Here is a 27831-nt window from a genome sequence, read left to right as displayed (position 1 = left end):
TCGATTGTCAAGCAGTCGGGACAGATATTTGCCATTAAGCTTTAAAGGGTTAAACGACCTCACATATGAACATATGATCAAATTAGACCTCACGCTTTTCACACTTCGAATTCTAACGACCATCTAATCACTGGTACATTATCTGCCCTGGAGAAGAGGATTTGTGTGACGTGATCTTTGATCGGGTGTGGCAACTATGAGGCGTCCTGGTCAGAGCAGCGGTGGGCGGGGGGTTTTGGAGGGGGGGGGAGTCTGTGCGTCGCTACTCAATCTTTCTTCCCTTGCTTGGTCGCACTAATCCGGAGGATTGCCAAAGGATAAGTTTCTTTATTTACTGCTGTCCTGGGGCAGCTGAGACTGACACTCTCTCATCTCCTTCACACCCTGGCTACTTCCCTGCCAATCTTAGCAGATAAATTGAATTGCGCGTGTATAAAAACTGTATCGATTAACAGAAAATTACGTCCAAAATTGTTATCCCATTAAGTCTCGATTTGGAACGTATGAAATCACATCACACTGACGCAGTAACAGAATCATATTGCAGATTTGTACTGCGATATTTTTTTTACAGAAAAGAAATTTGTAAGCAGTCGCTCGACGGGCGAAAAGAGGTAGTCCCGCAGGTTGGGAATTGAACGTCTGCTAACAATCACTGACACTAAAAAAAAACACGTTATTAAATGTGTAAACATGTAACAGGTATGGAGGAGATAAATGTTTTTAACATTTTATTTGGGAATCCTGAAGAGAAGATGCTACACGGAAAATCTTGGTATAAACGCAAAGATTATATTAAAATAAGATAAACACGGGATTGGAAGATGTAGACATCAATGAACTGGTACAGTATATGATTCAATTGAGGGATACATACAACGCAACGAATTCGAACGATTTGTGACCTGACAAAATTTCCCACGAGTGAAATCTAGTTTTAGAGTTCGTGAAATCCGACTGGGAGTACTAAATGTCACGGTTCTCTATTCTCAGAGAAGTTATAAGCGTAAATATTGTACAGTAGGAGAATGGTGTTGCTAGAGGTGGGTATATTAGAACAGTGGACCCCAAAAGCCCGATTCTGGCGTACACAATCTTCTCTGTAGGTATCTAAAATTGCCTCACAGAAAATTGATAACAGGCTTATCATTTCCGCATTCATAAATTGAATTCCTGTAGCAACCAGTTCTATGTCTATGACAACTGAAATTTTAAGAAAATCGCCACATATTTATTTTAAAGAAGAGTCTACGGAAGTTCAGGCATTTTAATCGTTATACAAAGTAAGACATTCCGGTAAGAATCATACCTCTAGCACGTGATTTCCTCTAAAGCTTTAACGGAAGAATATAAACTGGTTTAACCGTTCAGTAATTAAAGGTGGTGACATAATCGGGTCATGCAGCACGCATGTAATATGAGAAATGTGTAAAAGATTTTAGTCAGGAGACCTAAAGGATAAAATTAAGGGCATATGGAATGATAATATTAATATGATTAATAAATAAATTGTACGCTTGTGTCGACTAGATTCATCTGGTAAAGTAAAGTAAAGTTTGTCCCACTTTACGCCGTGTAGGCGTTTGGGGTGAGTGGAGGTATAGCTCCTCTCTCAGCATTAGATGGGGGTGAGTGGTCAGCATCACGCCCCGGCCGGTTTTACCCCCGGGTAAGGACCCCCGGTACCCATTGTAGAGGAGGCTGGGTGGGCCCCAGAGCCGGTTTGGACGCAGATGCTAGCGGAAAAATCCTCTGCCCCCGTCGGGGATCGAACTCCAGGCGTCCAGCCCGGAGCTAGTCACTATACTGACTGAGCTATCCCGGCTCATAGATTCATCTGGTACAGGATAAATATTAGACGTTTATCCTTGTAAACACGGTCATGAAACTTAGGATTCCATAAACGTCGGAGAATTTGTTGATTCGCTGAGCGATTTTCTCCATAGACAGTTGCTTGTAATGAGTTGTTTGATACACATTGAATTCTGAGCATGTCTCACCTGTAAACACCGCTATTTTGTTCCACGTATGTTGTTTCAGTAACAAACCCTTGTTTAATCATACCGAAACGTCGATAAATCTACGGTGTCGAACTTGGATTTACTTCATTTCAGCATTTCATCGTATTTCAATACTTTCTACTAAATCTGAGAGGCTACAGCCCCTGGAAGCCATGGTTAGGTTAAAAGCTTTCGTTTGCTGTTTCCTTCTTGTTAAAATCCAATACCCAGAAGCCATTGATTGTACACAATAGTCTTCTAATGGAACTAACGCTGCGCGTTATCCACTTTGCCTCGCGAAGTGCGATAAACTCTCGCCATCACCGGTCCGCTGTGTTTATGGGGGCCTGAGACTATTGTCTTATGTTCCTTTTATGGTTTTATGTACGTAGGCGTTACGGCATTTTGAATGTAGCAAAGAACTTAACACTTCTTGCATACAGAAGCCTAATTAAAAGTAGGGAGTTTCTTCTACTGTAAAGAAACCGAAAGTTTCGTAATACTGATTAATATTCACTAAAGAGACGGAAGATGACGTAGTTCAGTGACGAGTGACGCATTTTATGGTTACACTATTTGTTTCTCAGGTCTGCGTCATATAAATTAATAATATTACTATAAAAATAGGTACAATTCTGCAGTCATGTTCAGATTCAAAGTGTTTATCTTATTAATTATTCGATACAACCAACATCCTAAAATGCCTACCATAATTTATCTTATTATTTTTATAAATGTGGTTTTTGAGTGCTAATTGTTATGCCCGTAATATAAATATTATTTTTGAAACACAGTAGGGCTATTGAATATTGCTGGCTATGTAATATAACTGGTGGGGCAAGTTACATATTAATTGAATTAATTATGAAATTGTTAAGTTTAATATTGCTTTTTGTTTATTTGGATCATTTAAATCATATTATTTTATTTTTATAACATAAATAAAGTACTTCAGATGCAATTTCGCAAAACGCGTACCACAATTAAATTAAAAATATATAAAACATGTTATTTTTTTGTTCTCACGTGACCGGCTGACAAACTTCCACTCCATACGTCTAGCAGCAAAGTAGCTTCGTGTATTCAAAGATCGTACTCACCTGTAAAGGAAACAGAAGTATGATTACAGAACTCTACAAAGTCATTGTATTATACATTAAAACTTACTTTCTTTATGTGACAAATGAGGAGTGTAGTGTTAGGACGGCCATGTTGTGCCCACACACAGACCTAGCAAAAATCGAAAAAAACTTTTGAAAACTTTGGTCGAATTTGATTAAATATGTACCGTTGCAGGAAACTTAATTATTCAATGTCTACAAAAATAATACCAGTGGAAATGTTCTAAATTCTGAGGTGGGAGCAGACGAATTAAATTCATTACCGAGTTCTGATCTTTTTATATTTGTATTTCTTTGGAAGTTGTACATGTTAATGACAATAAGGTATCTTTCCCCTATTTGTGATGCTTTTTTTTTATTTAGCGTTCTGTCTGCCGACAGGTCCATATGAACAGGATCCTTCCATCCTTTTCTCGGACTGGGACCTGTTCATATACGTTCTTGGCAGATGATCCAGAAGTGGTTTGCCATTGCCTTCTTCTGTGTGTGAATGGAGTAATTGTTGGGATGCCACGGAGAAACCGGGGAAGCCCCCGGAGGAAAACTCCGTGTTGCCTAGACCACGGCCTTGCCCAACACAAGTTATAAATTCGGGCACCGCTGGGAATCGAACACGAGACCCCCCCAGGATTACAAGGCCAGCGTTCTAACCGCTAGACCACCGTGGCCATCATTTATTTATTTAGTGTTCTGTCTGACGACAGGTCCATATGAACAGGATCCTTCCATCCTTTTCTCGGACTGGGACCTGTTCATATACGTTCTTGGCAGATGATCCAGAAGTGGTTTGCCATTGCCTTCTTCTGTGTGTGAATGGAGTAATTATTGGGATGCCACGGAGAAACCGGGGAAGCCCCCGGAGGAAAACTCCGTGTTGCCTAGACCACGGCCTTGCCCAACACAAGTTATAAATTCGGGCACCGCCGGGAATCGAACCCGAGACCCCAGGATTACAAGGCCAGCGTTCTGACCGCTAGACCACCGTCGGTCTTTGTGATGCTAAGAAGAAATAAAAGAGAAATTTGACACGAGCCACTGTGCCTAAGAATAGTCAATTCAATGAACTCGATATGAAATTCAATATATTTAAAATACAAACGTAGCAAATGAATAAACAATTTTGTAACTCATTTTAGTGACGTAATACGACACAGCATCACCACGCATCAGCGACACAAGACCTATTAAAGCCGTTACTCAGAGTAATGCCTTTCTAAAAGTCTACTGGTTAAAACATTGATCCATATAATCGCATGGACTACATAAACAATTGTTAGACATTTTAATTAAATATTTGTTATCAAGTTAAATTCAAAATGGGATGAAATATACATATTGAAAATTATATAATACAGACCGTCGGATTAAATGAGAAAATTACCTGTGTGCAGGATAAAATATTAGTTAGAATTATTAAAATTATTACATAGGTTTTAAGGAAACACAAAAATTACTTTATATAATCATCGAGACTAGATTATACTAAATTAAACTGAAATTTACAGTTCGCAGCAAACGTGTAGACTGAATCTTTTCTTGTATGAAGTTTCTCTGCTACCAATGCTGTTGTGTATAACTGCAGTCTACATACTATAACTCTGTACTAAGACAAAATAAAGTAAAACAGATCTTAAAGGAATACGTTGTGAAGTTACGAGAATCCATTCCTCTGACTCAGGAAAGGGACCAGTTGAGGGTTCTTGTGAAGAGAATGGTAGCATTTTGGAAAAAGGAGAATATTTGATCAGTAAGCACCATGCATTTCGTTATGTATTATTGTTATTATTTTTGGATATGGCACTGATTTGAATCTCATCCAAAAGATTGGCTGGTTTAAATAAGGTCCCTGTGTTTCTTGGGTTTTCATTAGAAAATGAAAGATTAATGATTTAAAACAGACCACGATGTTTGTTCTCCCTTAGTCACGTAGTCATTTTTAATTTGACTTTACATAACTACAGCAGATGATACAGCGTCAAAACCTAATCAGATGCACAGAGATTTCAATTTATGGCATAAAGGATTATAAAAAAGTCTAATTAATCTAAGTATTGCCTAATTATGAGATAAGACATGCCAGATATATTATCAGTTCATATTGCGTATTTTTTAGCCAGTAATGTCTGAAGTGGCATTTTATGATTGTGGTGTTCTTAATGATTCACATCATAAACTCATTTCACAGTCAGATTAGATCGGAAACAGGAATTCAAGCTTCAATCTCGTAATTCATGCAAAGGCAATCAAATTCTCGTCACACAACACTGAATGAACATTAGGGAACTTAAGGGCATTATCCCCGGCACACGAGTTCATCCATGTTTGTTCTGTACTAAGCAATTTTAAATACGAACTGAAAAAGCACACTTTCCAACTGTTGACGAAATAAGTCCTAAGACAGGAAGCCAATAATGGATGTTTCATGCAGAGAAATTTTTAAACATATTTTTTAGTAATTTTAAACTGGGGCAGTAAACTGCAAATAACCATTCTGAGCTCTTTTCAATATTATGATTAAAAAGAATTTTAACCAGACCTCGAAGCTAATCTAAAAAGTATTTAATAATTCCGTCCGTACCTCAAATAAAACATATTCCACCATCACGAAGATGGTCTTTAAGAAATTAATCCCTATTTACGTGTAAACCACAGGCAACACATAAATACACAATGAAGCATTAGTGGCCGTTGAAAGAGGTGGATCGTACGTTAATAAATTTTTGCTGAGTACGGAGTGCATGTTTATTCTCTTTAAGGCGAATGTACTGATAAATAACTGATATTTTCTGGCATGGTTAAATCGAACATTTTGAGCAAACAAAAATCTCTTCCTCAGACTATCATAATTCACAGTTAATAGCAATTGTTTATTAATCACCGAGCCGATTAGATCTCTATAGCATAGAATAAATGAAATAAGATATATGCAATAACCAGATTGCGCTGTAAGATACCTCAAGGGCAAGACAACAAGATGAAGGCTGTATTCAAAATTGACACGACGCATAGGTACGCTACTCTGAAACGTCTGTCAATATCTACCAATGCAACATCTGAGAGCAAAGCCATCTTTATACTCGTCACAATAAGTTCATTAAATCTCGCCATACTTAAGTGTTTATAAATAGAATTTTAATTAAAATACCACAGATATCTGTTATGACATAATGGAATCAAAATTTTGTAGGTAATTTTCACGTTATCGCTGTCAATTTGGCCATTACTACATTTAGGCCCATGTTATTATATAACGTTGATAAAAGTTTTATGCCTGTATTAGTTTCACGATGTTATTTATGTGGTAACAGCAAAGGAATTTATTCTTGCTTGGAGAGAATTTTGTTACACTTTGTACTACGTAAAAATGCGTTCAAAGTTTTTTTTTTGTTTAGTAGACGCATAGACCAAAAACACTGAAAAAAAGCACCTTTGGTTATATTCTCTGTTTGAAGTCTTGACGATGGCTTCAGCTTCTTTATTTCCCCTCCCCCTTCGTCTTTTTTCTTCGACCCTTGTGTTTCCCTTTCGTAGAGCCAACAGTCTGTCTGTCTTTCATGCATTAAATGAAGGCGTGCCTTATGGTCTACTCAAAGAACAGTCTGTATAAACTTCAATTACATTTTCGGAGAAATGACGCAACGGATAAACTGAAACAGATTCTGTTTAATGCGATTACTGATTTATTCTCTCGGATTTATCCTGCATGAAAGGCGCTTTATTACCAATGTTCCTCCTTAACCTTCCCAGATTCAAGAAGATTTAAAATAACCGTGGGTTTCCCGATAACCGATAAAATATAGTTCTTACACCATGCAATATAAACAAGCCTGTACCGAATATTAAGCCGTAACTTCGCAATTAATATGATTCGTCATCCCATTCCAGAGCTGGGTAACGATCTACCCTAGAAGTCCACACATTACTGTACGTATTATAAAATTCAAACCATTTTCCTTAGCCAGATGAATATAGAAAACAACTTTATCCCCCTCTGTAAAAGCAAACTTAAATATTATTCACATTTTAACTAACTTTCTCAATTCGAATTTTACTTGCAGATTTTCCGAATAAAATAGTGTGCCGGCATGTATCTAATACCTCTTTTAAGACTGATACATGTCCCGCTTATAACATTATCTTTGATTTGATCGCATTAATTATAAATTATGAAATATCCCGCCGGATTATAACACCGAGTAAAGTCTATATGGCCAATATTCAAGCCTCAGCGATCGTCTAGTTATGAATGCTTCGATGTTATAAATTAAATGATGACAAATGCTGCCAAGTTTGTATTTTCCGTGTGAATAGCTGGAAAACTATTAGCAACGAGTCAATGTTTTATACTCTCAGAGATGCAACTGAAATCAATCTCAGGTTTCAAGTACAATAAATTCCTCACTGCACTCGAAGTTATACCTGACTGAAGTTTTAGTATAGATTTCAGAATTTGAATAAAAATAAAATAACAAAATCCCTCTCGTAATTTCACTACATCTACAGACGGAGCTAAGACCAGTTGAGTTCCCGGAAGGCGGAGATGGAATTGCGGTAAAAATATTATTAGGGCCATTAAAATTAGCTCTGTTGTTTCAGCCTATGAATGATGTCCCTATAACAAAATCACTGTGTAGCTTTGTTTCGGTTCTTCAAGCAAGTTGTGATTTCATTACGCTCGTTAGTCTGTTCTTGTAACGCAACTGCGCAGAACAAGTTTTGAAACTTCGACTCTCAAGAGATTTCTGGCCGGTTTCTTTGTGAGAAATTAAATAACTATCTAGTTCTAATAAATTTCAATTGGAATGTAAAAATAAATCTGTTTCCACAGAAATATATTTTAAAATAAAATTAAGAAGTTTACATCTAATTTAACCAAAATAATTTCTAGTTTACGTTTTATTATACACATATAGTTTATGTCTTACTTTCAAACAAAATATCTATAAATTTTATTAGCTTCACTTATAAAAAACATCCTATACTTTGTGTGAAAAGTGCACAAATACAATCGGTCTGACGTCAGTGAAATATAGTTGTACCGGAAGAAAAGCAGCCATCGATGTTAAACATATTGATTCGTTTGTACATTAATTCATACAAAAGACTACAAAATGTAGTAAAAAGGTACAGAGAACTCGTGTGAAATACAAAATTTTCACTCAAGTGACATTTCAGAAGATCTCACGGCTGTAAGTATGATAAAGGCTGTCTTCTGGGGTTATTTCGCCGTACAGTCTGGTTGACGTTTACAGACATGATGATGGAAGCAATAAGCTCTTCCGAAACCTGGTAAACTTCTAGAAGATCACAAGAATTAACATCCAAGAAGACGCTTTTCTACAAGTTCCGCTTAATTCGGAGTTATATTACTTAAGTCAGTGAGATTCTAAATTCATTTTCATTAGAATAAGTAAATCCTAATAATTTCGCTGTCAGATTTTTGTAAGCAATAAGCAACGTTAAGGCCGATGCGATAAGTAAAATTACAATATTTATAGCACAGATGAACGAGAAATGTGTCCCAATGGTAGGAAATTTCTTTGAAACCTTCCACCGGTTCACACGATTAAGGTCACAATGAACTACCATTCTTCCGTGAATTTTACCAGATTTTACGCCCTCTGACCACAAATATCGGACGACACAACGTTGTCCTTCTTTGCTGCAATCTGTCAATGAAGCAGCCATGTTAAATGTGTCACAGTATTATCACGAGTCAAAAGACAATGAAAACAAAGGGGAGTTCAAACAAGGTGAAGGTTCATACTGTTTGTATCCGCCATATTTTACAGTGTTACTAGCATTACCAACATCAAACACAAACACTAACAAAAGCCCCACCCACCCGGAGAATTTTCTGGTATATTTTACAACTCTTCTCGCGACAAAATCTCTGTCTTCTAGGTTGCAGCTCCGTGTAATCTGACAGCAGATTACCGACGTTTCAGGGGTATTTTTGCCTCTATCATTAGAAAGATAAACCTGATAATGGAGACATCAAGTCATTTGATTAACGTCAGTAAATTACTGGGAGATTACACGGCGCTACAATGGTAAATCTTTCCAACTTCTGTTCGGTTCCCAACATTCTAGTTCTTCGTTCTTAATATAATAGGATATGATATATTGAGAATACTGTAAGCTTAAAATTTTCCTCAACATTGCCACACACAAAGAAGGAATCAAACGACTTTATAGTAAATTTAATTAAAGAACGAAAACCACTGGATAACAAAGACATAAAACACTGTTATTGAACGAAATATGAAATATAAGTTAATCTCGAAGGGAAGGACTTTCTGAAAACGACATTTTGATGAGATACTCTTCCCAGGTTACTTGTGAGAAAATAAATTTGGATTATAATCCGTTATTGGCATGGAATGACGTACTCTTTCCATCATTTCGCTGATATTGAAGATCAGAGAACACAAAGAGAGCAGCTGGAATAAGCAGTATTTTATTTTAAAAATAGATTTTGTACCTCAGTGAAATAAAAATTATTTTCACGTTCTTGATGAATTAAGTTTTATTTTCAATAAAGTATAAAACAAAAATGAGATTAAATAACAACACGAGGAATGGAATTAGCAACAACAGGATCAAAGAAGAATTTATCAGCTATCGATACAATGTATTTTTCACCACACGGATAATGAAAACGATATTATGAACATAACTTCTTGCTATGTAAAACTGTCTGAATATATTAGTCCCTTCGGATAAATAATTTCACAAACAATGTAAAATATTGATTAATTGTGCTCGTGGGTCTGCATTGAAAGTTATTGAATTTTACTACAGGGCCTATATTATAATCAAATCCAACTTCGAAATTTTTAGAAAAAGTTCATAACGTATAAAACGATTACACTACCTATTCAGCCCGTAAATTTAGCTGATTTTTTATAAAATTACGTTGAAAGAAATATCGAGAAAAATAATCTGTTTTGTCTGCAGTATCTGTGCTGTTGATTATAATTTATCAATTACAGAATTTATGACAGTGTGAAATATATTTTTAGTGCTGATTTATTTTATAAAAATAAATATATACCTCCAATAAATACGCATCAACACTTAACGATACTGTATACAATATAGCACAAACCCACTTCGTTGCTGTGACTCCAACCGGACTAATCATTCCATTCTTCCACTGCTCTTCGATAGTGAAACATATGGCAGTAGACTCTTGAATATTTTCTTAGTTTTCCTACTGGCCTTCAGACACACACCCTAGTTGTTTCATTGACCATGACAAGGGCAACATTTTCTTTTTAAAGAATTGTGTTGTGATTTCATGAACGAACTGGGGTCCTCGCTGATTGCCGGCTGTTCCACGTTTACTGAGCTGGATCCCCGTGGATTTCATAGCCTTCAGTACTTCGCATCCAATTCCAGAGCCTCCAGGGGAGCCGTAGTCCAAGTTAATGAGGTGCAAGAGGTCTGAGAGGCATCTAGCATCCGGCTCACAGTCTCACAATCAAGACAGACACTGAGTCAGCGAAATCCACAGCCTCCCGATCTGCCAGCAAGTAATCTATTACACATCCATCGATACTATTGCTCAATCTAACGGCCTATCGAATGAAAGCGTCAATCAGTCGTGCAACATTCAAACAAGTGGGCCATTCACCGTTCTCCTTATAATTAAATAAATAAATCCGCAGGTCATCATCACAAACTCTTGCGGATTTTTCCTTGTGGCCTGTTTCAATTCACAATTACTTCTCAAATTATGAAATAAGTTTAGATATTTCGAATGACTCATTGGAAAGGTGCATCAGTAAATTATAATCTGACCTTTTAAATCACCACTCTACCATTATTATTATTTATTAGAATCTAGGCACTTTTCTGGCATACGAGTGTGAGAACACTTTTTGAGGTCTACGAATCCAATAGCTACCGAAAAAGTCTATAAAACATCACTCAAGACACTTTTCCTTGTTCTTGAAGAAAACGTTTCCGTCAGAAAGTGAGCCTACAATTCTACCTGTCCTGACTGACTGCATGAAATCCTTGTTGAGTTTAGAGTCGTTCAGTCGGCCAAAAATATCGCTGCCTTTTATGGAGAAAGAAATTTCATTATCATACTCAAAATATCCGAAAATTGGCCCCTATCGTGAGACAGTCGAATCTAATCCGAACACCCCCCAAACTACTTCATTAAGACACATTTTTTAAAACCATCCTTCCATCTACGTTTGGGTCAAGTGGTTTCTTCATTTCAGGTTTCCCAAATTTTATGCATGTCTTAGCTACATTGTGCATGCTACATGCCTCGATCATCTTGTCTTCCTTAATTTATCATCTTAGTCTCATATTACTTTATCTTTCTTGGATATAAATATTCTTTCCAACACCCAGTTCTCAGTCGATGTTCTTCCTTTAATTTGAGAGACGTAATATCAAAATCTTCCAGACTGAAGATGGAGACGACATATTCCTCCAAAATGTTTGTGATTACCTACAAATTAACGTCGACATCTTCATCGCGGTACAGAATATTACATCTCACGCGTTTACGGTCAACCCATTTTTAGCAATCAAAAACTAATCAGATGTTTATTCAGGCAGTTTTCTCACATCAAGTAGTCCAATTGGAAAGGTTTCATTAACGTTTCCTCTTTTGTCTGAACCGAAACGAATATAGAGTGCTAGTAAGCCGTATCCAGTTTAGTCTTGAGACGTTTTAGTCTCCGCCGCTCACAATCTAATACTCACTTATTGAATCAAAACGCAACACGACACAGAAAATTGAAGTCAAAAACGAACCCCCCCAACCATCAACCAGGATCTACTAGACACCAATGAAGCCAGTATATATGTTAGTTGTTATTTCATTTCAGTTAAATTTTAAAACTTTTTTCTTTTGTAGTAGTTTCAGACATCGCTTCGTGAACAGGACTTTTCAAACGCTTTGCTATTTTTAGTGATGTACGCCTTTCCCCCCGCCCTGAAACTCAATTCAATGCCCTTTCCTCCCTCAGGACTCTTAAACCTCATCAAGCCGATTATATGCCAGTCTATTGAAAGAACAATCATTATCGTGACGGAATATTAGCCTGATTTCCTCTACTGCAAAACTTTGCAGAATTAAATAGTAGTTGAACGTGGAACGGGGCTGTTTATAATCACATTACTAAAATGTAAAGTACTTTGAAGGTTTTAAAAATGTCAATTCATATGTATTCAGTGAATATTTAGTTTGTATGTAACAAAAGAGTATGCTGTGTATGAAGTGTAACTTAAATGTGATCTTTGTGTAAGCTGAGATCTGACATCAGGCACTTCAAGAGTAAAATACTGTTTGAAAAATTACGCTGGATATGTAACGAATTCTGAAATACTTAACATCACTTAAATACAAGATTTTTTAATCGGAGGATATTTCTGGAAATTGTTTATTTTGAAATTTTAGTCTTCCATAGAATTCCTTGCTGGCTTGTCGTTGCAAAGTTGCAGTTGTTTTGAGTTAGCTTGTACCTGTGGCATGTTCCTAAACTCACTATTGGTTTAATTCATTTAAGGAGTCACAATTTTTTGACGAATGACCTTCACATAATTAAATTTCGAAATTTAATAACTAAACAGAGTAATGTGATATAGTGATGAAGTTCCTCTGCAAATCGTGCATTTCCCCTTGAATAACATTATTAATTTAAATTATGTAAAGTACACACGTGGGTTCGCGCAAGGGGCCCTAGGTACATATTTTTAGTACCTTTAAGTAGATTACTGAAACAAACACTAACCAATAAAATGCTATTAATTTCGTTGTTTTGTGAAGGTGTTCATGTTCAGTAGTTAGGGTTATGTTCTAAATGGGACATTCTGCACATAGGGCGTGTTTAATTCAATAAAGTACCTTTTAAAATTACACTAACTTGTACATAAAATTTGCAAACCACTGTTTCTGAATCGCTAGGATGTGGTTAACATGGTCCTCCTCTGTCGTCATGAACTTGTCTAGGCTGAGGGGGTTCTCATGAACAGCGCCATTGACCTATCGATCACCTGCGTGCGGTGATGACGGCTTTTCGGGAAAACGTGAGTTGAGTCAACGAAAGATAAAAATACAGGAAAGGCAGTTATTAATTAGACATGACTGTAAGTCCGTTTAACTTCATGGAACTGAGATCTTATTAAGAAGCTGAGAGACCTTCAGGCAATCAAGAAATCCATCGGCCTTCACAGAACCGAAATTTTTCTTGCCGTAAGGATAATACCGAGTTCTTTTTTTACCATCGCTGTTCAGACTTGAGTTATGTCCTATTATCTGTTTCCTGAATAAGACGGAAGTAGAACTTAATTTCTAAATGTCATAGTTTTAATTTTAAACACTTACTTGATGGTTATAGTACTAGTACCTAGATACTACATTAGACCACGGTCAGAAAACCTTAAAATTCCCTCATGAACCTGTTCTGAAGAGATCACCACAAGTTCCTTTTTTTCATCAGCCAGCTTAATCCAGTCTACACCCGAAAAATACTATACATTTTAATATTATCCTCCTATCTACGTCTAAGTCTCCGAAAAAAGCCCTCTTCTTTAGGATTTCCAATCAGAGTAACTAAAAGATTACTTTATGTCCGACCATCCACGTTGACTTCATAAAGCTGAAGGTATCTGGTAAAGAGTATAAATTACGAAGATTCACATTATGCAGTTTTATCTAGCGAAAGATATTTTCTCCGTGTTAGATCCAAATATTCTCTCCAGCATCCTGTACTCAGACACCATCAATCTGTATTCTTCCCTTACTGTGAGAGATAAACAGATACGCCAATTCAAAACAACAAATGGGAATAAGCCTTCGCGGCCAAATTTAAGTTTAAACTTTGCTTCGAGGGACTGAGGAAAACAATAAGATACTTCAACTAGGATAGCCGGTCTCTACTCTCAGACTACGAATTAGGATGATAAAGTTAATTTAAAACGTTTCGGAGACTGACCGTACTTCCATCATCACGGACAATCTTGAAATAATGCAAAATATTTCCATACTGACATATCTGATCGCTTGAGAAGACTACATTAAAACTCACTTTAAATTTCGTTGATACAGTACCAAGTTATGCAACTATAATCGACGATAATCCCCCCTTGACGTCTTAATGTGTTTTGAACAAAAGCACTGGTTATAAAAATACGTCTTTATAAAAACTTGTAATTTGTTTCACTATCTTAATAGAATCTTCTTCAGTCCGACGAATTCCATTTTGCCCGTGGATCATCAGGCATTTGTTTCAGTTAACAGATGGCATGTGAAAGCTTTTTATTTCTGGCCCACTCGTAAAACAGTCGCTGATTGAAGTGAAAGATATTAAGCACATCACCAACTCCAAGGAGCAGTGTACTCCTTGATGACCTGTTCGTTGCTCAGCTAATCCCCCCCCCCCCCGTCTTTGATTGAACCAAAAAGTTATTTTCCGAGTTCACAGAAGCAACTCACTGGGCCCCATTATTAACGAAGTTGTTAGTAGCTAGCCAGTAACAAAATTCAAAACGAACTTTTGTTCATGCCATCAACATATTGTAAAATTTGTGGTGAAAGAGACTGTACACTGAAAATCTCCAGACAGAATTTCAGAATCGGATTTATTTTGATTTTCTTTAATGTCTTTAGGCAAACGCAGTATTAAATCTTCAGAAATAAGAGACTGAAAGATCCAAAACTTTTCTACTTTCCTCTCATTGCCTTTGGGATCTGAGAATGGAAGTGAGTAGAATATTCAATGTAGAGGCGTCTCATGAAAATGGTTGTTTTACCACTCGTTTGGTTAACCGAAATCAACGACTATAAAGTCTGCAGCAGACAGCGAACATTTGGGGAGAACAATTTATGCAGTGATTCAGTACGAAATTCTATGTACGTTAACATTTTCCTACATTCCACAAATGTAAATATTACATAATACTGGATATTATAAAGTGATGTTTATAGAACTTCAAAGCGAACACAGAATATGGAGACAAATAATGAGAAATAAACATTACAATATTACTTTAACCATCGTTCTATTATTGAAAGACTCCAATAATTCTCTTCAAACAAAACTTAACATTTGATTTCCCAAGATTTCGACGGGGGAGGGGGAGAACATTGCACGTGGAAACAAATGAAATTCTATTGTACAGTATAAATAATATACTGCACTTGACGGTAAATATAGATACAAAGTTTTTAATATTTTTAATAAATGTTTCAATAATTTAAAATGATGAATTATTACTGATGATTTATATTAAGCAATATAACAACCTACCTTTAAATTTAAATATTACTGCTACACGCAATAAATATATTATCAGGGCTGTAATATGTTTTATTAGGTCACGTGCAGTTATTAATCACATGCCTCCATCATCAGGATGGATGCAGCATTTCTTGAGCGCCGGCAAACGTCAATCAGACTACACTGCGTTACATGGCAGAAGACGTTCATGGCCACACTCGGTACCATGAGAATCTGAAACCTCACAACCCACTAATAATTTCTCCTTTCACGACAGTCTCTTTCACCACAAAGTTTACAATATGTTGATGGCATGAACAAAAGTTCTTTTGTAATCTGGCCTTGTAATCCTGGGGTCTCGGGTTCGATTCCCGGCGGTGCCCGAATTTATAACTTGTGTTGGGCAAGGCCGTGGTCTAGGCAACACGGAGTTTTCCTCCGGGGGCTTCCCCGGTTTCTCCGTGGCATCCCAACAATTACTCCATTCACACACAGAAGAAGGCAATGGCAAACCACTTCTGGATCATCTGCCAAGAACGTATATGAACAGGTCCCAGTCCGAGAAAAGGATGGAAGGATCCTGTTCATATGGACCTGTCCTCAGACAGAACACTAAATAATAATAAGATGAGGTGGTCTAGCGGTTAGAACGCTGGCCTTGTAATCCTGGGGGGGGGGGGGGGTCTCGGGTTCGATTCCCGGCGGTGCCCGAATTTATAACTTGTGTTGGGCAAGGCCGTGGTCTAGGCAACACGGAGTTTTCCTCCGTGGCATCCCAACAATTACTCCATTCACACACAGAAGAAGGCAATGGCAAACCACTTCTGGATCATCTGCCAAGAACGTATATGAACAGGTCCCAGTCCGAGAAAAGGATGGAAGGATCCTGTTCATATGGACCTGTCCTCAGACAGAACACTACAAATAAAAAAATGTGTAAGGACTGTTTCCCATTTCTATAGCAGAGCAAAGTCTTTTGATATTCCAGAATAATTATCAAGAGGCAACAGCTGTTTCAAAGACTGTCAGAATCGCCTTTACTCATCTGCAACAACAGTGACTATTTCGGGCGAATGGCTTTGATGGTAACTGGTGTGTGAACAATATCGGGTCAGTTGTTACGATCACTTGTTACAGGAGTGTTGATTGGTCAGACGTTCAGTGACGACATACCTATAATAGATAATTCTCTGAAACCAGCATCATGGATTTAAAAATATGGCTAATACAAAACTCAAAATTCGGCAATAACTCCAAAACAAAAGGATGCACCCAGAAACTTTGTAAGGGAGAATGGGAGAAAGATATAATCAGTGTTTATAAAAATGTTCCCGACGTTTCAGTCTTCAGGATTATAAAAAAACAGTACAGATCCTTCCATCTTACAAGTATCCTTCCATCCTGTCTGCTGGTAGTTGATAGAAGAGAAGATAAACACCGCTAGAAAACGATATAACATTTAATGCATAAAGCGATCTATTACTAGATTTTGACAAGAATTATTACTTCTGTGGACAGATTAAATCAGTAAATTAATCGAAAATGCACACAAAATAACTGAACACAACGCCGTTTAATGTTTTGTGATAATTGTTTTGCCGTGGTTAATCATTCCTAGATAAATGTAAGAGGAAATAAGGTAAAAGGCTGTTTATCTGTACAGTACTGGTAAAGGAATCCGTGTGCTTTGTAGAAAAAAAACCCTGCATCGCCAGAATATGCTGTGTGCGTTGTTATATGAGTAGCCGACTTAGGTTACACAAGTTTCTTTCTATTACAGGAAAAAAGGGCCACATTTAACACCATTTTATCTGAGAAGTCTCGAGGTGTAAATTAAGTCCAGGTTGCCGGAAGATGTCATCCAAAGCACTCTGTAATTATTTGTCCGTAACCAAAACAGACAACGTGATACCTTACGTATATCAAATCTAAAACTTCTTCGTCCGGAGATAGGGATTAGCTCTATCTAGTGGGCCCAACTGAGTAGGAACCTGAAGACGGAGATAGAGCCCCATCTCCGAAACGTCGTTTTACGTTTTTTATGTTTTATTACTAGACGATGGATAATATCCAAGTAAATTTTTATTCAAGTGATACCTTACGATTTTCAGAATTCCGTAAACATAATCTACACGAATAGCATTCAATAAAAGGTAACAGATTTCGTAGACATTATTTACTTTATATGATTTGTATTTAAACTCAAAGACTACGGCGAGACCTTTAATAAGAAGATAGTAAATTAACATTCAAATTTTCTTTAATATTACCCATGATGCATTTTATCTGATCGATTCAGTTGTGATTCAATGTACAAATTACAATTTAACCACGAAAATTAAGATAAAATATTGTATAATTTTCGTTTTTAAAAACGTTAGCCGGGTTAACATGAATGCTTTGCCACAGAACAGCCTACTTATACATTGTACCATGACACGGAAACAGGATACACATCAGCACTTAACCGCAGTGAAAACCTAAAACCTTCCTTCCATCTCAAAAGTATCACGTGACGAGGCTTAATAATAAAAATGCTTTCATGTAGCCCTAATGCGGAAGGTAATTAACTCAGGTCATGAAGATACGCGTCCTTTGCTTCGTTTGTTCAGATCGCATGCAAGGCGGTACAGTATATTGTGGCGACCATAGTTCTATCGAAATGAGGTCAAGGGTTCGCTTCTAGAGTCGCTTGATTACAGCAGAGGATTAGCAATTTTATTCAGCACCAGCAGCAATATTACTAGGAAAGTAAGATAAAACAAGATTCAGAGAAACTAGTTTTTAGACGGAAGATGGCGTCGCCCTGATGACGGAGGCAGTATGACCTCTGAAACGTTGGTAAACATCGACCAGACTACACAGCGCAACAACCCAGAAGACAGAAATCTTCATACTCATCGCCCTGATGATGGAGGCAGTATGACCTCTTAAACGTCGGTAAACATCGACCAGACTACACAGCGCAACAACCCAGAAGACAGAAATCTTCATAGCGTAGATAACTTAGAAAGAATCGCCCTGATGACGGAGGCAGTATGACCTCCGAAACGTTGGTAAACATCTACCAGACTACACGGCGCAACAACCCAGAAGACAGGAATCTTCATATTCATCGCCCTGATGACGGAGGCAGTATGACCTCTGAAACGTTGGTAAACATCTACCAGACTACACGGCGCAACAACCCAGAAGACAGAAATCTTCAGACTCACCGCCGTGAAAACCTCAAATCTTATATAGTTTTTAGACGCGAAAGCATCTAAATTTTTCAAAGGTATGCTTATTAGCTTCGCCATGTTTGTTCGTATGTAACACGCCGAGTACCGCTGGGTATTTCTTGAAATTTGATTTGGATAAGTTTCACTACATAAATACAATACGAGCAATGTGGTAATTAAAACAACTTGTATAGCTTCAAATATTCGAAACACTTGTTAAGTACCAAATAATTCCTCCATGAAAAGAAGTCTTGTATTTTTATTTTTCGCTCACACTGAATACTGAAAAATACTGAAAAACGTCACTTTGATCTAAAATCTCACCTATGGTAATAACTAAAAACTAACCATGGAGCAGAATCCTTATTCAAGAGATGATAGTGGATCGGCTAGTCAATAAATTTCACGTCTTTTACGGGACTCGACAAATTGTTACCGTGTTCACAAAAGCCCCCAAGTGGGGTTCTACCACTTGAATTCAGCCCACGTTTTCACTCCCTAAGTCTTTAAGATTAATTTAATATCACTGTGTAATCTATACCCTGGTCTTCCAAATGGCTTCTTTATTTAGGTTTATCAACTGAAATGTTGACAATTCCATGCGTGCTACATTCAGCGTCCAGCCTAGATTTTGCTATGAGTATAAAATTACGAATTTTAAACTTTACCGTCATTCGTTTCTCACTTTTGTTGCACTCAGTTATAATTAGACAGCGATACGATAAAAGTCCGTTTATTCATTGAGTCAGAAGCCAGAATTTTAATTTCTCTCTTTTGACTGCAATAAAGACTCTGAAGTTGAGCTGAAGCGTGAAATTGAGAAAAATCCCTTACACGCTCCTCCTTCCTCGTGACAGATCAGGGACAAAATTAATCGAGGGTATTCGCAGTCTTCCACGAATTAACTGGAGAAAATTAATGACCCAGTCAATTGGGAGTAACCGACAGTGGTCTTGTTTTTCGAACTTTATATTCAGTGAGAAGTATTTCATAACGCAGGCTTTTAGGAATAGGAAATCCTCCACTGCAACAGAGGCGTAAATCCCACACACGAACCTAATATATCCTCTATTTATGATTGGCTTCCCACAGCAACTTCGTTACTATTACAAAATAACACTAACCCGCTCTTGTCAGTCTGGGCGTAAGAATTGATGTAACATAAATTTTACTGAATTCCCGAATTATGATTAGTATTGTAATTTAAAATTAATAATTAATAATTTAATCAAAAGTATTCTGAGGATTACAATTAATCTTTTTTTTTACATATTTCTGTGTTTAAAGAAAATAAATTATAATAAAAATAAGATATTCTGAAATAAATATTTTCTGTACTCTGCAATATGATCAATACTAGAAAAAAAGACAGTAGCAATGAAACTCGCTATTTTCATATACTTATTGACTTACACGTATTCAACGCACAGATCAATGTACAAAGGTCGTGTACATATGTAATATTTTAACAATATTTGTAGCAAGTGCTGGCTGCTACGCCAATCAGGTGTCACTACCAATGTAACACACGTATGTCATGTTTTTCGTCTGGTTTAACTGTCTGGATCACACTCCAGCGACTAACTTCAATGCATGCTCATGAATTTGCGTTTTGTTGATTTTCGAGATTCTTATAATACTGTTCATGAAATTTAATCTATCTATAGTCTATAACAAACAATTGTTAGTAGATTGTTTAGTTGGTGATCATTAGCTGTTAAGGGATTCTGGTCCTTATGGTACAATATTTATAATGCCATGGTCGTTGCTATGGTAATACTGTCAAGGGATTTTGAGCAATATGGAATAACATTTATGACTATGTGTGTTTTGCTGCTGCAGATTTTCATGCCATTCTTGAGGGGAAATTTATTAGTATAAATACAATATTAAAAATAGGAGGAACTGAAGTTCTCACGGCTGTGGGTACGAAGATGTCTGTCTTCTGGGTTGTAGCGCCTTGTAGTCTGGTAGGCCGATGAGCCCTGATGATTGACGGAGTAAGAACCTCTAAAACGCTGGTAAACTTCTATCAGACTTCACGGCGCTACAACCCAGAAGACAACCAACTTAAGATTAAAAATATACAGAAATGAGAAATATACGACGTCTATGTTGGAAAAATTAGGCTACAATTTATATCCTACAATTTCTTTTAATACGATCGCTGCTACGTTTTTCTGTTAAAATTTTTTGAGTCTACACGTCACTTTAAATTACTCTACACCTGCTACATACGGCATCGGGTTTAGTTATGTAATTTGTGAAATGCTACTTTAGAATAAATTCAAAACTGTGCGATATATTGCAAACACTGTTTCCGGCAATAAATGGTTTATACGTGAAGCATGACCTCTTGTCTCTCCTCTTTTACAACCGGAGTTTTTGAAATGCGTTGTGAACTGTTTCTGTTAACTCTTTTCACTGACCTTCAACACATCCACGAGCAACCATTACACAACCATACAACAGCACAAATAAACTCAGTTTTATAAACTCTAGCGTTAATTAAAGTTTTTCACTCTATATATACCCCTTGTCAGTAATCACGAAGCATTACTATAGTCGTAAGTTTGATGGTATAAGTACTTTTTCGTTTTGGTTCGTTCCCAGCATTAGTAATTTGAAGATAGAGTTTTCAGACGCAAATTTGAAAGAAACAAAGCACTGGTAGCGACAGAGTTCATCATGACGTCACACGCTGTACCCCTCATCTGAAGCTAGCTCCCGTGCAGGAATCCGTATTTCTGATCAGCCCTCAAGAACGTATTAGTAGACGAATAAAGAAGAATAAGAACAACATAAAATATCGTTTGTTGTTCTACATGACTGCAAAAACGATGTCTAACAACCTGGTATCAAATAACAACTGAACATATGTGAAAAGTCGTCTTTGAGGAAGGTACTTACATAAATAACGTTAAGAGACCAAGAGCTATTTACAAAATACAGAAATTACATTCCTAAAAGCAAGTAATCTATTATCGGTGTTGTTTTTCTGGGTGTGACGTCTTGTAGAATTACAGATATCTGAATTACATAAAAGCTTTGCTTGCGCTCCCAGTGAGCAGTATATATCTTCATATTATTGCAGAATAATGTGGAATGTAGCACGTAGGGTAGTTACGTAGTACAGGGAGGGGGAAAGGAAGATAAGGTACGAAAATACATACGAACAGGAGTTTGGGAGAATGAAATAAAATAATAAAACCATTCCCCGTTGAAATTGCAATGACATTTTCTATTAATTCTTTTCAATATTATCATTCCATCTATGCCTAGTTATTTCAAGTGGAATCTTCTATTCAGATTTCCCTTTTAAAACTTGGCTCGCTTTTCTGTTGTGCGTGAAACACAATCAACACTAATTTTTGTGTTTGATACGACCGCCTTAATGAAATTCAGTTAAGTGTATGAACTAAGGTGTTCCTCCATATTACCCTCTCGTTAAAATCCTCCGTATACAAGGTTTCATAAATATTACACAGTGGAATTTGTCCAAAAATAAAGTTTTGTGACAAAAAAATCACGGAATGAAACATCACTGTTTTAACATCATGTACTCTGTAAAGGAACCAAACCCAGAATGACGCGTACTTTGAGCGATGCGAGTTTGTGCGTCATAATAGTCCATTTCTATAGTTGTATCAGACATTGCTTTATTGTGTGTCATACATAATACTGTGGATAACTCTGGGACTTCCCTTCGGCTATACTCGATATGAGGCATTTTGTGCTGGACTGCCTGCTAAAGGCAAAACGCTGGAGTTTGGAATTCCAAAACCTTCAGTAAGTTGATGATAGTGGTTACAGTGACATGATTATTTTGTTATTCGTGTCCTATCTAGTGATAAGTACCACTCCTGAAACTGACGTTTCTACGGGATCACTTTATTCCGATGTACGGCAAACATTTTTTACTGATATAATTTCTTACTGGAGCAAAACAAATGTATTTCATATTATTTCGAATTGTAAATTTGAAATCGAAGATAATCCGAATATTTAAACATTCATTTCCTACCTCAAAGAAAACACAACAGTTCACCATTACAAAGATTAGTCGATTAATAATTAGTTAATTCTGTTTAAGGAAATAATAGTTATTTTCTCTGGAAACTCATAAATAACTTTATGGGTAAAATGCATAGTTCGTGATCTTTCATGTATGTGGGCCTTAAAGGATTAATAATGTCCATTAATTTTCCTTGTGAACGAAGTCCTAATGAGATCTGATGACGTCATGTTACCAGTGGTATTACTGGGTTTGTGAACACTGCAATTAACAAATTGCGAATATAGACCTGATACTTGTATGGCATTAGCATGACAAAATGATGTTATAGGAAAATTATAGTAGAACACCACCTGTTCCTACATCACAACTGCCTCGCCAACTCTCAATCTATGGACATTGTCTCCTCCATCTTCGGAGTAGAAGTGGTAATGCGTTTCTCCGAAATGTTGGCGTCACAACCCAGACATGTTTACCGCCTTAACAGCGTCTAGTCTCAGAGGGAAAGTTTTGAAAAGAACAAGACAATAATTCAGAGTAGTGAAAGTTGCGCACTACACGGAAAATGTGTTTTACTGATAAAAATTATTTAAAACCGGACTAATCTGAATACTGCACTTACGCATGTATGAAGACATTCCAAAACAAGATTCCAACCAAATAAGATACTGAATGTAGCTAAGCGTCATGTGTAACTCGGTCAGTTACTCCACCATCTCCACATTTCAATGCCTATTATAACAAGACTGGAAATGTGTGCTCCTTGGAGCGTACAGAATTCCAAAGGCGTTCTCCACAACATGGGCGGTGACGTTAGCACGTTCCTTCCTTGACAACCACTGCACAAAGAAACAGTGGACTTCGAAAAAGGCAAAAACAATACCCAAGTTTACTGTTATACAATGATCTGATGTCACTGTTGTGAGCCAACAGTGATCTAGGTTCCCATTTGTAAAAAATTCTCTCGACAATTACCCGATTTCAACTGTTGCAGCAATGTATTTCAACACGTCACATCAGCACTTCTTCAATTGTTTGAATAACTGCCTGCGAAACAATGTGTTCCAAAAATGACCTCGGTTCCAACACTTGGAACAATGTGGTCTGGTGGCCTGTTTCATAGTAAAGCTTGGAAAGGTACCTTCGCCTTGAAATGTAACGCATATAGATTGCTTACAAACTTTCAGAGGTTATCAAAGTTATATAGACACTTAACTAGAGATTTAAGCTAACTCTATATAGCACAGTCATTCTTGAGAAGCTAAAAGTAGCTCGGCTAATCAAGAAATTCACTGCCGCTGCTCAAACAGGATTCTGGTCCATGAAGTTAGATTTAAATAATAAAAGACACTGGGTTTAGGTCTTAGCACCAACGTGTGGGCTGCAACGATTCAATTACGTAATCATTACACCGAATTACACCACCCATTTTTAGCAGAGCGTCCGTCAACTCACAATGGACACTTGTAGAAATGAAGAGACACTCTTCTCTGATCCCAACGTGTCATAAATATGTAAGGATATGTTAATTTAAATTGTTTTCCATCGAATTTAAATGTGTTAAAGTATTTCAGAATCATCCGTATTCATTTCCAATATAATTACACACGCGGATGTATTTATTATTTAATTATTGTACCATTATTAAATTAATAACGTTATTCAACACAAATAGCTATTACGTGTCACAAATCTGCCCATTTAAATTTTATTAGACCAAGGGATTTATATACTGAAATAGCATATTTAATAACTCTCTCAGTTTTACTCGTTAAATGAAAACATTTCAATTTATCTCTTTTAAAATATTAATATTTCCAATAAAGTTAGAAAATATTAGTGTACTAAATAACTGAAATTAAGTTTATACAACTAGGTAGGAAGACTTTCACAACTTGAAGCTTCATCGATAAGATTTTTACCTGAAACAGAGAGATATCGATAGCCAAATTTTTGCATCTGAATTCTCTCTAAAACATTACGAAATTTAGATCTGACTACGTCACGCTTTAAATACGGATTGTATCATGCTTTAATGTAAAGCCAAACTAAAATTGAAAGTTCCACACACACCCTACGAAGGGTAGAAATACACCAAATAACAAGCTTGCAAAACAGAATAATTTGATCAGCTACACAATTTTCGTAAAAGAACGCACAAGACCAATAAATTATTCACACAGGTTTAGTGGAATACGAGTTACTGGAGCGAGTCACTGAATAGGTATATTATTTATTCAGAAGCCAGTACGAGTCGTTACAATGCCCACGGCACACTTACCAATAGCTCGCATCCTTCCAGTGTCGGCCCAGGCCCTACAGCCCTAAGATCAGCGACAAGAGATGACGAAAAAGATCTTCGAGCTGGTATAAAATGTTGACATCTCGTCGACGATCCTCGTTGGTGATGCAGATGTTGTTGATGGTGATAAAGATGGTGATGATGATGATGGTGATGGTGGCTGTGAAAGTGATCTAGTCCCATGCCACCACCCAGACCTGCGGCCCATTGCGATTCAATGGGTAGGTCGCGCGGTGGTGGACAAGACCTTGATGATTGCCCGCGAGGAGGTCGAAACAACTGGGGAGTCCGATTCGAATCGTCGCCGTCCTCACTGTCGGAGGCCGGGAACACACGTTCCGCCTGGACACAGCACATTGTCCCCCCTATTGTTCCTGTCGAAATTTGCTCCGTTCGACTCGAAACGTCTTGTTAGTTACGATTACAATAAAGTAATACACATTCCTAGTTATCGGACTTTACTCGATTATGAAATATCTCGATATTAAAACACGTCTCCACCTCAGGTCACACTTCTCAAAGACATTGACAGTTCTCCGAAAATCTAGTGCAAGTTACGATTTGTTATGGATAAAGTGTCTTGACTAAAATCAAAGGATATCACTGTTTTCAATTTAAACTGCTCTCATTCCGGTAAAATTTACTTTACGTTATTAACAGTGACTACTTTGTTAGTTTAATTAAAATTTCAGACGCTCTCAAGTTGGAAGAATTTTACGTATGTTTTTTTTTCTGTGTGTAATTATATTTACTAAATTACTTTTGTTCAAACTGTAAAGAAGCAGAAATCACAAACAGCATTTTGCACTGCCATATCCAAAAAAAGGGAAAAAAATTAATATTTAATTTCTAGATTATAAATAATTTTTGACGTGTATTACTTTAAACCGACTTTGATTTCGATTTCGACAGACAAACCGTGAAACGTGGGTTACAAGAAAGTACAGCGGTTCGTTTCTTTGTAAGATGAGTTTCGGCGTTCCCGTGGGTTGTTAGAGATTTAAAGCCGCCCTACCTCTCGATCCGCTTTATTGGTCTGCCTTGTGGCCGACAAGTCTAGTACAGAACAGAGTGTCTGTCAGATCACTGAACCAGCGCTGGGATCTCTAGTGATGCTGGACCCCGCCTCCCTAAACATCCAGCAACCCTGGAGCGTTGTCATGGCAACGAGCAGCACGCAGTATCGCGCATTCTTCGCCGCGCTGCAGTCTGGGACACACTGACCGACAATCGGCCTTCCTATGTCTCTGCATTTCACTTAATTACCAAAATACGTAATTGAAATTTTTTTTAATATTGAAAACAAAGTTGGAAACCGAACGCGATTACTTATGGCAACAAGATTGAATTGAACTGAAGATGGTGGGTCTTAAACGTACGTTTCTGAAACGTTAAGTCATATAACTTCTAAAAACTTTAGCAAACTCGATAACAGGTGATAAAAATTTCTGAATTTACCTTTCGCTACGAGATTGTATTCTTATAGAAACATGCATTACGAAAGATGAATAAGATTTTCGTTCAAAATAACTTTATACATTATACATTTTCTATATTTATTAACGGCGTAAAACAAATCCGAGTAGATATTATTCTTATTGTGAATTAGTTGAATATAAAAATTACTCTAGTCTTAACTTATAAGAACATTTTAATTTAATAAACAATAAAATGCATCTGAGATCATATATTTTCAATTAAAACAGTCAAAGAACGATTATTCTGTAAACGTCAATGCATAAAATAAAGTTGAAGTGAAGTGTATTTTAAATTGTGAAGGCACATTCGTTTAAGCAGAAGTGTAATCATGTTTAATTCTTCAGAGCTTATTTATAGAGGAATATATGCCCCTCGAGCTAGTATCTGAATCTGAAATACATAAAACAACCCAAGCTTTTTAATTCTCCATAAAATTACTGGTTCTTAACATTATTATTTATATAAGGTTCTGCAATTATAATCATGTGTTATTTCTCATAATAATGTATCTGAACTACCGGAATGGGTCATAGAAGGGATTTAACCAATTTCCTCAACGTGTGAAACGTGTGTCGACATCAGGTGAAATTTCCCACAGGAGGCCAGATTTATATTACTCTTGTACATAACTATAGTCTCTGTTGTTTATAATCTATGCCAGACGTGTACAATTACAGTCCACGTAAATCTCAATGATATTAACCACAGAAAATTTGATAACCGGGCAATGTTAAACCCAAATTTCTTGCAGACGTGAAGATTGTGCCAGATTCGTCAGGAAACAGTCGAAGTTATGTCAGTTGCTCAAGTATTCTGTCGTTCTGACAGATTAAGGAATGTAACTTTGTGCAACCATGAGAATTTTATTTTTAACAAACTAACACTGATTATATTATAATTTATAAAATCTTGTTACAATTTTTATTTTAAAAAAATTATGAGTTATATGGTCTTCATTATCGAACCACATTATTTGAATGAAATTCATAACACGAGATTCATTGCCGTCTTAATTCTGTAACCACGTTTCGTAATCGCACAAAATAACTGATACAAGTAAGATGTATGATAAACAATTTTTTAACTTGTGGCAGGTTTTAATTTTCATGAAAGCTTATTACAGTACGCAGTATAATTACTCGTTCAGTGCATTTTATCTTAATTATTCACTGTTTTAATCTTCGAGATTATTTTTCTAAGATACTCGAGTAAATTTACGCAGTTTATATTTTGTTTATTATTTAAACTGCACTAAACTAAGAAAAGAGAGGAATTTTTTTTCTCGCTAACTTGAAGCGCCACCTGGCTGTTTTCCCTGTAGACAGAGGGCTCATAGAAAAGGCTATACTGCACACAACGTGTGAAGAGGGCAAAGGAAATATGGTAGAACGAAGTTCGTGTTGTCAGCCTTGTGTACAATGATTCAACTCTTGAGAGAGAAACGC

At 36.8% G+C, this 27831-nt stretch overlaps 1 protein-coding gene across 1 annotated transcript in view; it reads right to left on the bottom strand.

Annotated features, from left to right (window-relative positions):
* Nucleotides 1–26013, bottom strand: part of LOC110839700 (uncharacterized) — a 136545-nt gene extending 110532 nt beyond the window's left edge. Inside the window, exon 1 of the mRNA XM_022084138.2 lies at nucleotides 24887–26013. Coding sequence (XP_021939830.2) covers nucleotides 24887–25264 — 378 coding nt within the window. The 5' untranslated portion in view covers nucleotides 25265–26013. The remainder of the gene's footprint in view (nucleotides 1–24886) is intronic.
* Between the last annotated feature and the right edge of the window lie 1818 nt (nucleotides 26014–27831).

The sequence above is a fragment of the Zootermopsis nevadensis genome, unplaced genomic scaffold (genome assembly GCF_977971745.1).
Source record: "Zootermopsis nevadensis isolate Lab colony 2312 unplaced genomic scaffold, Znev_1.0 Znev_ptg000032l, whole genome shotgun sequence".
NCBI classification, from domain to species: domain Eukaryota; kingdom Metazoa; phylum Arthropoda; class Insecta; order Blattodea; family Termopsidae; genus Zootermopsis; species Zootermopsis nevadensis.
Note: the sequence above shows the minus strand (reverse complement) of the source record. Positions and strands in the feature narration are given on the sequence as shown.